At 41.3% G+C, this 16,515-nt stretch overlaps 1 protein-coding gene across 3 annotated transcripts in view; it reads left to right on the top strand.

The window, feature by feature from the left end:
* The first annotated feature begins 5,518 nt into the window (after window positions 1-5,518).
* cbfb (core-binding factor subunit beta) overlaps window positions 5,519-16,515 on the top strand; it is a 27,588-nt gene continuing 16,591 nt past the window's right edge. For 2 of the 3 annotated variants that reach the window (XM_017032750.2, XM_008311120.2), the window contains exons 1-3: window positions 5,521-6,032; window positions 8,010-8,096; window positions 13,338-13,454. In XM_017032750.2, coding sequence (XP_016888239.1) covers window positions 5,955-6,032; window positions 8,010-8,096; window positions 13,338-13,454 — 282 coding nt within the window. In that variant the 5' untranslated portion in view covers window positions 5,521-5,954. Of the gene's footprint in view, window positions 6,033-8,009; window positions 8,097-13,337; window positions 13,455-16,515 lie in introns of all 3 variants that reach the window. The other variant, XM_008311118.2, reaches the window with a different exon arrangement.

Here is a 16,515-nt window from a genome sequence, read left to right as displayed (position 1 = left end):
CGCAAGAGCAGGAAGAGCAACAGCAGCAGCGGCAGCAACAGCAGCAGCAGCAGCAGCAGCAGCAGCAGCAGCGTCTCAGTCAGGAAACAAAGCTGGTTTATTTCTGTACATGTCCTTGAATATCAATGAGACGGGGACAACACGTCTCCGTCTCTGTAGTCTGAGTCAGACGTCTCAGAGCTTTGATGCTCTTCACATCAGACACTGCTGTCACTGTTGGCTCTCTGACGGCTGGGTCCTTCTTAGGGGTCGGGGGCTGAGCTGGGGTCAATCTCATCAGTCATGGACCAATCCAATTACAGCACAGCCTGGACAGTCCTTCAGTCCATAACAGGGCCACGTGTAGAGACAACACAAACACACACACACACATTCACACCAATGGTAACTTCAAAGTGAGCAATACATGCTAACAAACATGCTAACAAACATGCTAACAAACATGCTAACAAACATGCTAACCCCACACAGAAAAGACTGGAAATCCAATCAGTCAACCTTGTAATTTTCTTGCTTTAATGTATTGATTCCCAAAATAAGGGACAGGTCCCTCCTGTGAGGCGTTCTGTCATTGGGTGTCTAAATTTTTTATTCTTGTTCAAGTATTTAGCTTTTTTTTTTTTTTTTTGCATTTAGTCTTTTCTGACTAAAAGAGACGAGCGTTCGATCCAAGCCAACACTGGTGACCAGTTGACCAGTTGACCAGTAGGAGGAAGGGTCTCCGAGGTTCACCGGGAGGTCACTCAGCCCAGACGCTACCAGAAATAAATGTAATAACAAGCATCGTGTGAGGTAATTATTCAAAATAAAATGTCACCGACACGGACGCCGCGCATCGTCATCGCTCTTTAAAAAGCCGACGGGACATTTGTTTTTGCTTTTACACCTGATTTAGACAGAAAAGTCATGAGGGGCAGAAATGCAGAGAACATGAGCCCAGCTGAACGGTTTCAGCCAAATTATTTTAGGACATGAGATCAGGCGTTTAGAAGAGAAAGGGAGACGGAGCCGAGAGGAGGAGAATCCACCAGCTCACTTCACATCGTTGGACAAACTCACTCAAAGAGCTTGTTCTCCAAGTCACCACCAGGGTCAGAAGGTCAGAAGGTCAGAAGGTCAGACGACAGATGTTGACGATGACTGCAGGGACACATCTGTCTGGGTCTCCTCAGTTTTAGAGTCACATATTTTTGCTAATTTTTAAGTGTTTTTTTATTTTATTTATTTATTTTTTCTTTGTTCGTTAAAGCATGAAAGGCAGAACAATTAAATTCTCTTCTGCTAGGGGGCAGTGTTTGCCTATGAAAACTAAAAAAAAATTGAAGAAGATCTCTGTGAGTCTCTTTCTTCAATTCCTGCCAGTTTATCAGTGTTGTCTTCAACTAAACAGACTGAGGTTTTAGGTCATTTAAACCAGAAGATTATTAGATTTTATTACAGAGACTTTTGGTCTGATCTTAGATTATTGGTTTGTCGTGGGGTTTGGTGATGTTTGGAGATGTTTATATGTCAGACATGTAGAGGAACTCCTCTGAGATCTTCAGGAATAATTCACCTTTTTGACCAACGCTCGTGTCTGACTTCTGGACCATGAACTGATCTGATCTGACGGAGCAGACTTCGTGTGAGAACGGTTCCTCCACAGATCATCTGATTAATTGATGAACCTTTTACTGCATCAACACTGACTGCTGTTAGTCACTCACACCGCAGGCCTGCAGGGGGCAGGGCAGTGGTTGACGTCGTGACACCGACGTCGTAAAAGCCCCAGCAGCATATGCTGCAGCCTGAGGCACGTTCTCCGCTTCAGGAACCACTGAGTCGTCAAACAGTCGGGATCAAACATTCACCCGTCGGGACGAGGCAGCTCCTCCTGTGGCCCCCAGCTAAAAATGCAGCTTTTGTAATTGACGTTGGTGGGAGACACCAACTCGTTTATTCCTTGACTGCCCTCCTACGTTGCACAATAAAAAAAGGCAGTGGTTCTCAAAGTGGGGGGCGGACCCCCAACAGGGACAGTCAAAGTGATTTCAGTTTAACTGTTGTTCGTTCCGAGGTTCCAGTGTAAAAACATCTCAAAGGACATTTTACAAAATAAGAGCAAAATCAACAAAGTGGGTTACATGGCTGCCTTACAGCGATGAGGTCGCCTGTTCAAGCGCTGTGGCAACTGACGGTCTTTTCTTCAGGTACTCCCAGTTTTTTTCCCATGGTACAAACACATGCAGATCAGGTTAATGCCTCACAACAAACAGGTGTGAATGGTTCCTGTAGGTGGCGCTGTGACAGACTAATGAACTAAAAAACACGGCATAAAAGGTAGATTTAAATGTTATTTATTTTATTTGTCATTTCATCTGAAGTCGACTCACAATTATTTTCTACAAACACAAACAGCTGTCATCTGAAGTCGACTCACAATTATTTTTTACAAACACAAACAGCTGCAGAGTAACAGCACACAGTAACAGCACAGTGTAACAGCACAGTAACAGCACAGTAACAGCACAGTCAGTAACAGCGGCTGTAGAAATGTTCTGTAGACAAACACACACCGACCTGCAGGTTCTTGTTTGTTGTGTAATTAAGATCTGCGTGTGATTATGAACCTCCTCAGGTGATTAATTGTCATATTTACACTGTCTCTCTGTGTGTGTGTGTGTGTGTGTGTGTGATGACAAAGACAGAGGCTGTGCTACAGTTCAGGGGCGTGTCGTTATCCGCCTGTCAGTTGCATAATCAAACATTCATTCCTCGTGCCAAAACGTCTGAGAGCCGTAAACATGAATTATCTCCTTCTCTCTGCGTCTGGAAATGAAGACGTGTCGGATGAACTCCGTCAACCCAGACGTCCTCACCGACAATAAGGTTCTAACACTAACTCTGATTGGACAGAAATCATCATCATTAATTAACCTAATTAAGACACACCTTTAATCACCTCACCTCGTTAGAGTGAGAGTCGACCTGAACTCAAACAGAAACTCTGTGTCAGTTCCTGGGACCAACTTAAAAACCACCGTGAAAAACCACCTGCCTCCCTGATATATTCACCTGGTCTCCATCAGCTTCACACTCCAGCTACAGACTACAGCTTCAGACTCCAGCTACAGACTACAGCGACAGACTACAGCTACAGCCTACAACTACCGACTACAACTACAGACTACAGCTTCAGACTACAGCTACAGCCTACAACTACCGACTACAACTACAGACTACAGCTTCAGACTAGACGCTTCACACCACAGCTACAGCAGCTACAGACTACAGCTTCAGACTACAACTACAGACTACAGCTACAGACAACAGCTTCAGACTAGAAGCTTCAGACTACAGCTACAGACAACAGCTTCAGACTAGAAGCTTCAGACTACAGCTACAGACAACAGCTTCAGACTAGAAGCTTCAGACTACAGCTACAGCCTACAACTACCGACTACAACTACAGACTACAGCTTCAGACTACAGCTACAGCCTACAACTACCGACTACAACTACAGACTACAGCTTCAGACTCCAGCTACAGACTCCCAGAGACTCAGAGACTCACCTCGCGGTGTTTCCACTGCAGCTCTGAGTCCGAGACAAAACAAAAGACCAAAACCAGAGGTGAGTCAGACTCTGTCCCGTCTGCACTGTTTGCACCTTGAGTAAATAGTAATAATGGACGACGTCCTGTTAACACTGAGGTCAAAGGTCAGATCACTGGTCTGTTTCTAATGCGTGAGGTCAAAGGTCAGAGTAGGAGCACAGCCTTGTTGTTGTTGTTGTCTTTGTTGTTGTTGTTTTCTTTCATTTTGGCTCAGTTCTAATTACGGCCCAGAGTATGAGAATTAGTGACATCTGATGGACAAAATGCAGATTACATGAAGTGAAAAAAAAAAATCAAGTATTTTCTTAGTTTTCATGACTTTTTAAAAAATAAGATTATAGAAATGACAACACAAGATGGCGCTCAATTCCTTCATATTAGAAAAATAAACTCATCAAAAACCAAAAACTTTACAATAACACATTTTAAGGCTAAATAATTCATATTATTATACATGACAGAAGTGAATCCACGTGCACAGACCTGAGGAACCAGTTCACCTGAACCTCGTCCAGTTATAATCAGTTTAATTATTTGCAGCTGTTCATTCATGAGGCCCAGAATGTCGAACAAATGAGATTCAAATTTGTCTGGAACGTCAATAACCTCAGTCTCTTTAATGTTGTCCAGAAAAAAAAAAAAACAAACAAAATCCCTAAACACTTTACTTTATTTCTTTGACCTTTTTATAAAAGTTTAAATTTTAATTTAAATTTTCTTAAATGCCTCTCCCATCATACTTTAAACCAACACCACGTTTATTTGGCCAAAACCTTTATCTTAGCGTCTGATTGGACCAGGATTGAAGTTTGATTTAAGGCAGTATTTCTTGGTCTGAATCTTTAAAGGTCATAAATGATGAGCTTTAAGATTATTTTATTAATTTTTACTCCATTTTTTTTCAACACATTTTCCAAACCTGATCCTTTGGTCTTGATTTTGTATTTTAGTCCAGTTTTTTTTTTTTCCAAATTTACTTCATGGCCACAATAAATCTTTCAATGGACCAAGGTTGATCCCCGAGCCAGACTTTGCTTTTTTCTTTTGCTTTTTTCTTTTTTTTTTTTAAATACATACAGTCAAAAAACAGCCAGTACAGTGGACTTCTATAGGTGGTAACACCCCCCCCCCCCCACCCCCACACACACACATACACGGTCTCCCTCTGCCTCTCACATAAGGATCCTATAAAGTATCTGCGGTTATGGTCGATCCGCGCATGTGCAGTAGAGCAGCGCGTGTGTATGTGTGGTAGTATTATTATTGTGAATGGGGGAGGGGGAGGAGGAGGAAGAGGAGGAGGCGGTATTTTGGGTGTACAGTCACAAGAGCGACTCGACGGAGCCAGGAAGTAGACTGTTGGTGCCTTCAAGTACTTTCCAAACTGCCGAAATTTTGAAATATGACCAAAAAAAAAAGCGTTGAAGGAAAACACAAAGAAAACGGAGCAGGGAGGATCTGAGGCCTCGGCCTAGAAGAGACAGAAAAACCTCCCGACACTTCACGTTCAATCACTTTTTATTATCGTAACGCGAGGATTTGACGTTAAAAAAAATTAAAACAAAAACAAAAACAAACAAATATAATCAGGTCTGGGAAGAAACTGATTTTTCTGATGTCGGTGCGTAAAAAAAAAAAAAAATCCACGACTTTGTGTCAAAAACAGTTGAAAGATGCTGTCGTCGTGTCGTGACGTTTGTTGTGACGTTGACTTCGTACCTGGAGGCGCCGGAAAAGTTTCAGGTACGGACGTTAAAAATGACAAAGACGCCGAGAGGAGCGCGCGGCTGTGGCCACTTGACTTTACACACGGGATAAAGGGGAGAAAGAAAGCGGGAGAGGGAGGTAGAGACACTTGGGAGTAAGAAGGAGAGAGAGAGAGAGAGAGAGAGGAAGGGGGGGGAGAAAGGGGGAGGGAAGAAGGAAAGGAAGGAGGAGAGAGAGGGAGGAGAGAAACACGGTCAAATTGAGCTTTATCTCTCGCGGTTGGTCACTTAATAAGAGCCATTTGGAGCCAGAGGAGCCCGAGCATTAAGATAAGAGCAGCAGCAGCAGCAGCAACAGCAGCAGCAACATTGCTTCACACAGGGAGGAACTACACACACACACACACACACACAGAAAGAGAGACACGGAAGAGAGGCAGAGAGAGAGAGAGAGAGAGAGAGACGCCCGGTCACAGAGACACAGTGTAACTTCTTCACTGTGTTGGAGATTTAAACCCGGTTAAAACGTCAATAAATAAAGAAGAGACGGAGGAGGGAAAAACGAGAGTCTGAAATTAAAGAAGAAACGGAGTGAAAGACGTGAAGAAAGAGAAGAAAAAGAAGAAGAAGAAGAGACTCTGGTGCTGCTGAAGATGCCGCGGGTAGTTCCGGACCAAAAAAGCAAGTTTGACAATGAGGAGTTTTTCCGCAAGTTGAGCAGAGAGTGTGAGGGGAGTGTGTTTCTGTGCTCCATTCACACACCCACACACACACACACACACACACGGACCCAGACAGAAACAAAAAGACAGACAAAAACACACACAGAGAGGCAGACAGAGACAGACAGACATGAGAGAAAAATGTGACGAGACTTCACTGACCTGGTCTCTGGTTCCAGACCTGGTCTCTGGTTCTAGACCTGGTTTCTGGTCCAGACCTTCAGTCACTGTCGTGATTAAAACACTGAAATAATTGGATTTGTACTGAAACTGATTTGATTTAGAAAAGGAAAAAAAATAAACATTTTTAAACGGTCTATTATTTAGAAGAACCAATCAAAGTTCACTAAGGTTTAAATATAAAATATCCAAAGATTTCCTTCTTAATTCAATTCTCTTCTTTTTTTAAAATCAAATATTCCTGGGCTGGTTTATGAAGAGTTGCAAGTAAAAATATATAAAAATAATCATTCTGAAATTTGAGAGCAGAAACAACCGTTAATTATTATAAATGATGGTAAATGAATGTTGACAGATGTAAACAGGCTGGAGTCGGCCTCAGGCTTCAAACTTTCAGAATCAAAGATGAAATCTAAGATTTATCTTTTCAGATTTGTGAGGAAACTTTGATCTGTCACATGTGAGAGTTATTAAATTACACACAGATATATGAGTTATTTGTCCCATCGTGTCGTCAGATGAGACAAAGACGGCGTTGACAGTCAGAATGTTTCTGTACAACGTGGTGAAATGAGAGAAACTTCACCCAAAGAACACCGTCCTCACGGTGGTGGTTCGTGTTAGGGTGTCCAGTTAACTGAAGTTCAGCCTGAAAATTTAAATTTATATTTTATAAAAATCAGTGGGAAAAAAACCTAAAAGTGCCTCAAACTATGTAGAGAATATATTTATAATTTTGAACTTAATCTCAGTTCAATTTCCCTTTGATGATAAATAATGACAAATAAAAATCATATTCTAACAAAAGCAGCTTCTCTGCTCTTCATGTGACCAAAACCTGAACTGAATTTTGAGATTTTTTTTTTTTTTTACTATTTTCACTCATTAATGCTGGTTGCTGTGAGCTGCCAAACAACATTTCATTGTGCAGAGCCACAGTGACAACACAGTCTATTCTGTTCTGTTCTATGAATCAGTCTGTGATCAGTGAGTTAATCAGCAGAAAATTGTCACGTGGCGTTCGAGGAGCGTCAGTGTTTGTTGTCAAAGATGAAGAGTGAAGATGAAGAGCGGGTGAAAATGTCTTCAAACCTGTGATGATTAATTCTGTTGGTTTGACATTTTCATTAGACGTAGAATGAGTCAAATAGAACTTGAATCTCTCAAAACTAGAACTGTGTTAAATAGAAGTAACACTAATAATGAATTTTTTTTTTTTTAAACTTTAACCACGTCTGTTTTGGATTGAAACCCTGACTTGTTTCTGTTTCTGCTCTTTAACTTCATGTAAAGTCCGTCTCTGTTTTGCACTTTTCCTCTCGTCGTAAATGTTCAAATAAAAAACAAAACAAACAAAGAAAAGATGCCCCCCCCCCCGACATTAAAATTCCTGTGGCTTATCTTCAGATTGCAGCTTACTGCTGGATGAGAGCGAGTGTGTGTTTTCACACACACACACACACACACACACACACAGTCAGTTTGACGGCCTCTCGGTGCAAACACACGTTGAATGAATCTGAAGCTAAAAACCAAACGATGATTTGATGCAGTTTTTAAATCCAGAAAATATCAATGAACCTGAGGAAACGTGGTGAGGTTTTTCTTGAACCTTTAAACAACCACGTGTGGGAAGTTCAAGTTCAAAAACCCAGAGATTTGTGCAGAACAAAAAGAATCCAAAAAAAAACCCCTGACGATGAAGCTGCTGAAATCACAGTAAACATTTTGTCTTCATTTTGTTGATGGAACAGATCATGTCCTGTTTCCTGTTGTTGTTTATTTACTGTTGACGTTTCCGACCAGATCAAATACACCGGCTTCAGAGACCGACCCCATGACGAGAGACAAACTCGCTTCCAGAACGCCTGCAGGGACGGACGGTCAGAAGTGGTGAGTACCAAAACCTTTTATTATTATTATTATTATTATTTTTTTCATGACAAAAAAGTTGCAACACCAAAAAAAAAGAAAAAATACGTGTAATGAAATATAACGATATTCAGGTTTGAAAACACTCCCAGTTAATTTAGTTGAACAGGATCCTGATGAAGTCACAGGAGTTGAAGATACTGACGTCGTCTTCAACTCCTTCTGATTATTTTGGTTTTTAGTTTAATCTGCTGCCACCTAGCAGAAGGAAAAGCAGTTGTTCTTCCTGTCACAGTAAACGTGTTTATTCATTGGAGTAAATTTTTCTGACTCTGAACTGAAGAATTGAACGACGTCAGTGAAACTCAGATCTGACGGTGATTCCAGACAATTGTCTGGTAATTATTATAATTATTGCAATTATTCCGATGATGTCATTAGACATTTTGTCCAGTCAGTGTGGAACAAATTATGTAAATTGTCAGTTAGGCTGTGCAAAATATAAGGTTTTTGGTTTTTGTCCTCGGACTAAAGATATTTGGTAGTTAATAAAACTGGCCTTAAAACAACATCATAGTCAGTCCAAACTAAGAAGGTAAAACTAGCAAAATTATTCAAATTTATTGAACTGATTATTATTATTTATAATATTATTGTATATATTAAATATATATATAAATATGTAATATATATATAAATATATACATATATAAATATTTGTATGGATAAAAGTAATTTTTCACAACTTTCTTTCTTTACATTGAGTTTCTCACTTCATATTAGAGCTCCCTTGGCTCGTGTGTGTGTGTGAGTGTGTGTGTGTGTGAGTGTATGTGTGTGTGTGTTGATGTGCCTCTGCAGCAGGAAGTCGACGTGTTATCAGACGTGCAGAACCTTTACACTCGTCTTCACTCTTCCTTCCGCAGCTGCCGTCGTCGCCGTCACGTTGCCGACCGGCGCTTGAACGTTCGCTCACGCTCAACATCCTTTAGGCTGTAATTTGGTGGATTTAAAAACCAGGTCGCGTCAAGTAAATATCACCTGTCATGTTTATGATGAGTGCGTAAACAGACGTGAGTGAAGACGGAGGCACAATTTAGATTTCATGATTCCACTGCATTCAAAATCAAGGGGAAAACAGAAAAGAAAAGGTAGACAGAGGGCAGCATCGAACCACCAACCTTTTACTGGTTTAATCCAATTTACATTTAATTATTTTTAAATTCCAGCACAGCTCTGGTGCACGAAGGTGTCACAGACCCTCGAGCTGCTGCAGGACCGTGTGTCCACAGACCTGACAGGGACAGAGCTGCAGGTCAATGGACAGAACTGCAGTTTTCTATTCATCCACTTTAGGGACCGCGGTCACATTAAACAGAACTTACCTGTGTTTGACCTCTGTGACCCCCAGGCAGGTCACAGCACATTACTGAAAAATCTGCTTTAAAAAAAATAAATAAAAAAAAAAAGGTCCCCAAATTGTGTCCTTGTTGAAAGGAGGAAGAGGAAATACCTCCAGGCCACGGGGGTAAAAACACACACACACATAAACACACACACACAAACACATGACAGATTTTCCTCTGTGTGTGTTAGTCATCGAAGAAGTGTTTTTCACAAACATGTTGTCATCGTTTCAGACGATGGAGCGACTCCTTAGAGTCTCCTTTAACTGTCCACAGTGGGACATGATGTGTCTCCCTGTCTGTCTGACTCTCTGTCCATCTGTCTGTCTGTCTGTCTTCCGTTTGTCGCTCTGTCTGTCCGTTTGTCCATCCGTCTGTCTCTCTGTCCGTCCGTCCATCTGTCCGTCTGTCTGTCCGTCTGTCCGTCCGTCTGTCTCTGTCTGTCTGTCCGTCCGTCTGTCTGTCTGTCCGTCCGTCTGTCTGTCCGTCTGTCTGTCTTCCGTCCGTCCGTCTCTGCTGTGCTGCCGTTTTAATGGTTTAACGGCAGCTGTGACATCAGGCGGCTGATTTAACTGCCGTCCAGACGACGCTAAAGACTTCGCCGGCTATTTTCACATGCTCTCTGTGAGGGAGGTCCTTATACACGTGCACGTGCACACACATACACACACATACACACGCACATACATACACACAAACATAGAAGGATGTTTCTGTGATAGTTTCTGTGATAGTGTCAACAGAAAGTTCCATGATTAGCTTAGCCCGTCTTAGCATCTTTGGGCTACTTTGGGCTGTATTTCGGGGCAGTTCATACATGGTTTGAGTTACCTGCAGTAACTAGTCACTACTAACTAGTGAACTAACTGGTAAACTGGCTGCTAGTTTTTTATATATTTTAAAGTTTCAGGAATATTGAAGTACGACTCTGGCTTTTTATTGGTCAACTTTTCTGGTTGTCATTTGAATTTGTTGGATTCTTTTTGCTGTAAACTTTAGCTAACAGCTAGCTCTGTTCCAGCTAACTGAGATATTATTGTTATGTTCTGGTCAACTTTAGGATCCATTAGAGCTTTTTTTTATTTTATTTTACTCAGTGTTTCCAGTGAATGTCTAATAACAGGAAAGGTAATTTGAAAATATTTTTAGTTACGTTTCCCGACATTTGTTGTTTTTTTTTCTTCTCCATTTCACCTCCTTAATTGTCTGGTGTGTCGGAGGTGAAGCCTTGAGAAAACTAAAAAGTGCCACAGACGTTGTTTTGCTGACTGTATAATTCACAGTAGTAATAAAAACCCCCGTGGTGGAATTTCAAGGGCAGTTCCAGCTCAGTGACTGGAGGTGTTGTCGTCCACACTGAAGCTGACCCTGATCCACTGTCTCTAAAATGTTGCTTTGAATAAAAACAAGAAAACAAGATTAGTTTGATTTCAAAAACAGCTTAAAAATATGAAAAACAATAAAGTAAAGTCGTTTTCTCACACACACACACACTCACACACACACACACTCTCTCTCTCGTGCTGTGGTTGAACTCACTCTAAAATGTTCACGATTGATTTGATAAATGAGACAATAATTCAAAGTAAATTTTCTTCAGCTCAGCTCATTAGAGATGAGTCATTTTCTAAACTATTATTGATTTCCATGCTGCGCTGACTCCCCCCTCTCTCTGCCTCCCCCTCTCTCTGCCCCCCCCCCTCCCTCTCTGTTTACTTCTTTTTTTTCATTCCTTTTCTTTGTTTCTGTCCCTCCGTTGTCCTCTGTCTCTCTCTTCCAGTTTGTCTCATTCCTCCTCCTCCTTCCTTTTTCTCGGCCGTTTCCTTCCGTCTCCATCGTCTTTCCTCCTAACATTTTGCCCGGCCTCCTCCTCCTCTTCCTCCTCCTTCTTTGTCCCTCAGTTCCTCCTCCTCTTCTTCCTCCTCTTCCTCCTCTCCTCTTCTCTCCAGCAGTAGTAGGCAGTAAATCGGTATCAGATGGTTGTAATCCAATACTTCAAATCCAGCAGAAATGATGACTCTGGTGTTCTCTGAGCCCTCGTTTCCCTGTGTGTGTCTGTGTGTGTCTGTATATATGTGTGTATTATAGGTGTGTGTCCATATACACACATACCAATTTTGGTTTTCTCCAGCCGCAGATCTTTTTCTTATTGCTTTAATTTTTCTGTCCGTCTTTCCTTTCCTTCTTTCTCTCATTCTGTCTTTTTTCTTTTCCTTCCTTCTTTTCTTCCTTCCTTCCTTCCTTCCTTCCTTTCTTCCTTCCTTCCTTCCTTCCTTCCCTTCTTTTTTCCTTTCTTCCTTCCTTCCTTCCTTCTTTTCTTCCTTCCTCCCTTCCTTCCTTCCTTCCTTCCTTCCTTCATTCCCTCCTTCTTTCCTTCCTTCCTTCCTTCCTTCCTTCCATCCTTCCTTCCTTCCTTCCTTCCTTCCCTTCTTTTTTCCTTTCTTCCTTCCTTCCTTCCTTCCTTCCCTTCTTTTTTCCTTTCTTCCTTCCTTCCTTCCTTCCTTCCTTCCTTCCCTCCTTTTTTCCTTCCTTCCTTCCATCCTTCCTTCCTTCCTTCCTTCCTTCCCTCCTTTTTTCCTTCCTTCCTTCCATCCTTCCTTCCTTCCTTCCTTCCTTCCTTTCTTCCTTCCTTCCTTCCTTCTTTTCTTCCTTCCTTCCTTCCTTCCTTCCCTTCTTTTTTCCTTTCTTCCTTCCTTCCTTCCTTCCTTCCCTCCTTTTTTCCTTCCTTCCTTCCATCCTTCCTTCCTTCCTTCCTTCCTTCCTCCCTTCCTTCCTTCCTTCCTCTGTCTCACACTGATGATGAACACATTTGATCCTTTACATAATTCATGCTCTTCCAGCCTCCAGTCGCAGAACTGATGTCTTTAGTATCGATCTGTCCCAGTGAACACCGCAGACACAAAGACAAAGACAAAAAAACAACAAAAAAACAAAAAACACTCGTGCATAAAAAACAAACAAAAAAACAAAACCCGACTCATTTCTAACTTAATTTTCTGTCTGGCCATAAGTCAGTGTTTTCTGAGTGCAGTGGAGAAATACATTCTGTTGATTTAAATTTGATTTGTGTTCTGAGTGTGTGTGTGTGTGTGTGTGTTGTTCACTTGGTGTTTTTGCTTTGAGCAATGAAATGGTTTGAATAAGAACAAAAGAAACTGAATGTGGGAGAAATAAAATTTAAAAAAAAGAAAAATTGTTCATAAATTTAACAAGAAAGTTGACTTTTTTTTTACAATTATAGCATGAAAACAAGGATTTAAAAAAAAGAAACAAGTTCTTTATTTGGTCTAACTGACATTGAAGGCCCTGCAGGTGCATGCTGGGAGATTAGATGGTATTTCAGGCTTAATGCACTTAAGTGGAACAAACCAATTTTTTTCACCGTGTGCAAATAACCGTGTTAGAGCGACAGTAAGTGGATGAACTGTGGAACTGGAAGAAATAAATCAAATAAAAATCTAGTCCCAGTAGGACATACGGCTGGACCAAATCTGGCCCACGGGCCGGATGTTTGGGTCCCTGTCCTTGAGTTAATGACTCAAACTGATGACGGTGCCTTAAAAGCTCTGAGTTGATGTTGAAGTTTCTAAACTTTCACATCGTTCTTCATCAGATTGACTCAAAAAAAACACAGAATGATAAAAGTCTATCGCTCCATTTACATCACGGTGGATAAAGAAATTATGGGATGGCCAGGCCGCTGCTCTTTACATCCACTTTAGTGTCCGTCGAGCCACGATCGACTGTCGGATTACTGCAGTAAGTGTTTCCTTGAAGATTATTCACAACTGACCCTCTCTCTCTCTCTGCCTCTCTCTCTGTCTCTCTCTGTCTCTCTCTCTCGTTCTCTCTCCAGGCCTTTGTAGCGACAGGTACCAACCTCTCGCTCCAGTTCTTCCCGGCCAACCTGCACGGAGATCAGCGACAGGTTCCGACGCGGGAATATGTTGATTTCGAGAGGGAAATAGGAAAGGTAGGACCACAGCAGCGCTCACAGACTAGAACCAACGATCACAGAACCAACGATCACTGTTGAGGGATGCTAGCAAAAACACAGCATGCTAACGTAGCCACATGAAATCCTTAAAGGTTTTTTAAATAGATTAGTGTTAAATGTTGTCTAAATGTTTAACTGACGACAGTTGAACCAGAGAATCAGATTAAATCTAATCTGGTTCATTTCCCATGAAGTCATTGATTCCTGTCTGTCTGGGTTTGAAGAGATCCTGGATTATTTCAGCGTCATCACAGTCACACAAGAAAGTTTGACAGAGAAAAAAAAAAAACTTCTTCAAATTTTGCAGAAATACATACTTCCTCACCGACTTCTTTTTTTCGGTTCCTCTTTCATTTTTTACTGATGTTCATTCTTTATGAAACAACAACAGTTGTAGTTTTTGCTCTGATGTTTTTGAAGACAGAACTGAAATCATCACTTTCAAAGACAGACTTGTGTTTTTTTTGTTAATATCAGACCAGGAGGCGGTGGTGAAGACATTTGGACTTTTCTAAAAAAAAGTCATTACTAAATATCAAGATCAACTTTTTTTGGAGGATCAAACTTATATCCATTTTCAGGAGTGGGTTTGGCTCGGCGGGAAAACTAGTTCCTCTTTCACTGAGAGGTCGTAGGTTTTTAATCCGACCGCGTGCACGTGTGTACTTTGGCACGTGAAAACCTCCAGGTTGACCACCGTGAGCAGCAGAGAGCCAGTGTCGAAAAGAGAAAAGATCAAACCAAACCTGGTCATTTTTTTTTTCTATCTCCTTCTTTCATATTCTTACTTTATTCACTGCAGCAGACAAACAGCGCCACCTGTGTTTTTATGCAGTAACACATTCACTTTCAACCAGTATTTTAAACCAGGTCTTCACATGTTTCGTCTTCGTCTCCTCGTCATCGATCAACACTTTCCTCCACCAACATTCAGCCACTGTTTGAATCAACTGTTGACAGTTGGATGTGTGTGTGTTCACTGCAGGATGAAACAAACAAACAAACAAACAAACAAACAAAAGAAAAGTTTAATCCCAGTTAAACTTAAACATTAAACCTGTGAGACAAATTCTGTCTCACGTCGTCGTCGTCGTCGTGGTGGTGGTCGTACAGTAGAGCTGCTTCACCAAGTACGGCTGTGTTTGTGTATGTTAATTGTCTCCCCTGGCGCAGTGTGTGTGTGTGTGTGTGTGTGTGTGTCAGAAGGTCCTGCACGGACAGTGGCCAGCTGAAACGAATGCCGTCTGGCAGCTCATTAAAAATGCATTCTGGGGAATCGATGGACCTGCTGGCCCTGAAGGCTGACGGACTAATCTCACACACCGTTAATTATTTAGAGCGAGTGTCCTGATAGGTGGGGATGGGTATGAGTGTTTAGTGCGTGGCACAAGAAATGCATGTGTGTGGTATGTGTGTGTGTGTGTGTGTGTGTGTGTGTTGGTTTTAATGAGACTAAAAGTTTAATGGCTCTGTAGAACTAAAGACAAAGGCAAACACACACACACACACACACACACACACAGCTTACATTTTAAACCACTCTTTCTCATTAGCATTGGACACTTTAGTTTAGCATTTGAGTTCACGGTTTAGCTTCTGGTTGTAGCATTTTAGCCTTTACTGTAGAGAAGAATCTCTCTTTTTATTTATTTAGCATCTTAGCCTTGAGTTAGCTTCAAAGTTGAATGATTCAGCCTTTGGTTTAGCGTTTTATTTTCAATTTATGATTTCAACCATTAGCATACCACTCTACTATTTAGCATTTTAGCGTTACTTTAGCCTCGCTCTCTTCACTTTAGCATTTTAGCATGTCTTTAGCCTCTGGTTTTTCGTTGGTTTCTTTGGTTCAACATTTAGTTCAGTCCCTCATTACAGTTTAGCGTGACAGTCTTTTTTTTCTTGCCATTTCTTTCTACAGTTTTACATTTTTATTTTGAGTTTACCACCTTAGCATTCAGTTAGCCTTTCTCCTTAGGTTTTTTTTGGCCTTCGGGTTAGCATTTGTCTCGTTCAGTTTAGCATTTGGGCCTTTAGGTTTTAGTTTGTTTCGTTGTTTTTTTGTTTTTGTTTTTTTCAGATTAGGATTTTAGACTTCACTGAAGCTTTTAATTTCACTCTGTTTTTTTTTTTATATTCAATGTTTAAAAAGACAGTGTTCACGCGGCAGCAGTTCTTCATCAGGATTCGACCTTTAATTTATACTCACGGCCCTGTTAGCGCTGGTGTCCCCTGTAGAATTCAACTGTCAGGCCACAGTAGAAATCTTGGCTACGATGCAACTTCTTCCCTTAATTACTGTCACTAACCACACAAACAAACACACACACACACACGCAGGGAAAGACAGCAACATGCATTTTTTAATTGAAACTACAAAAGCATATGTTTAAAAAATGCTTTTATTATTTTAAAGAAATTTAACCTTTATTTTTATATAAACCTCATATTTTCTATACCAAACTGACCAGCAGAAATGGAAAAAAATTCAAATGTACGCATTTAGGTTTTTGTCCTTTGCATATTTTTTTTTTTTTTAAAGACAAAGCCGGACTGTTAAAGGAAACACAACAGAGTTGTTTTTCCGTTTCCTTCTTTTATTTCCGGGCCTTTCTTTTATTCCTCTCCCAGCGGTTGTTGTTTTATTTGAACGTGTCTCTTTCCCCCTCTCTCGTCCTCTTCTTCATCCTCCGTCCTGCCACTCCCTCTCCTGATCTTCTCCTCCCTCATTCGCCCTCATCCTCGCTCCATCTGCTTCGCCTCTTCTTTTCCTCCTTCTTGCCCGCCTCCATTTCCAAACACAGACTGTGCCAAACCAAAAAGAGTAGCACAGCCAGGTTAAACTTGGCGGCTAAATTTAATGTGTGTGTGTGTGTGTGTGTGTGTGTGATGAGGGGGGATGCGAAGAAGGAAAGGGAGAAAGAGACCAGAAGTACAGGCTTTTAGTGTTGCAGGCTAATGGGAGCCAGCTGTGGCCGTGGTTATTTTAGAGCTAGCTGCTGCCGCCGCCCTTTCCGGTTGTTGCTGGTGCGCTCTTGGG

This window comes from Cynoglossus semilaevis, chromosome 6 (assembly GCF_000523025.1).
Source record: "Cynoglossus semilaevis isolate Cse_v1.0 chromosome 6, Cse_v1.0, whole genome shotgun sequence".
Lineage (NCBI taxonomy): Eukaryota > Metazoa > Chordata > Actinopteri > Pleuronectiformes > Cynoglossidae > Cynoglossus > Cynoglossus semilaevis.
This window is presented reverse-complemented; position numbering and strand designations above follow the sequence as displayed.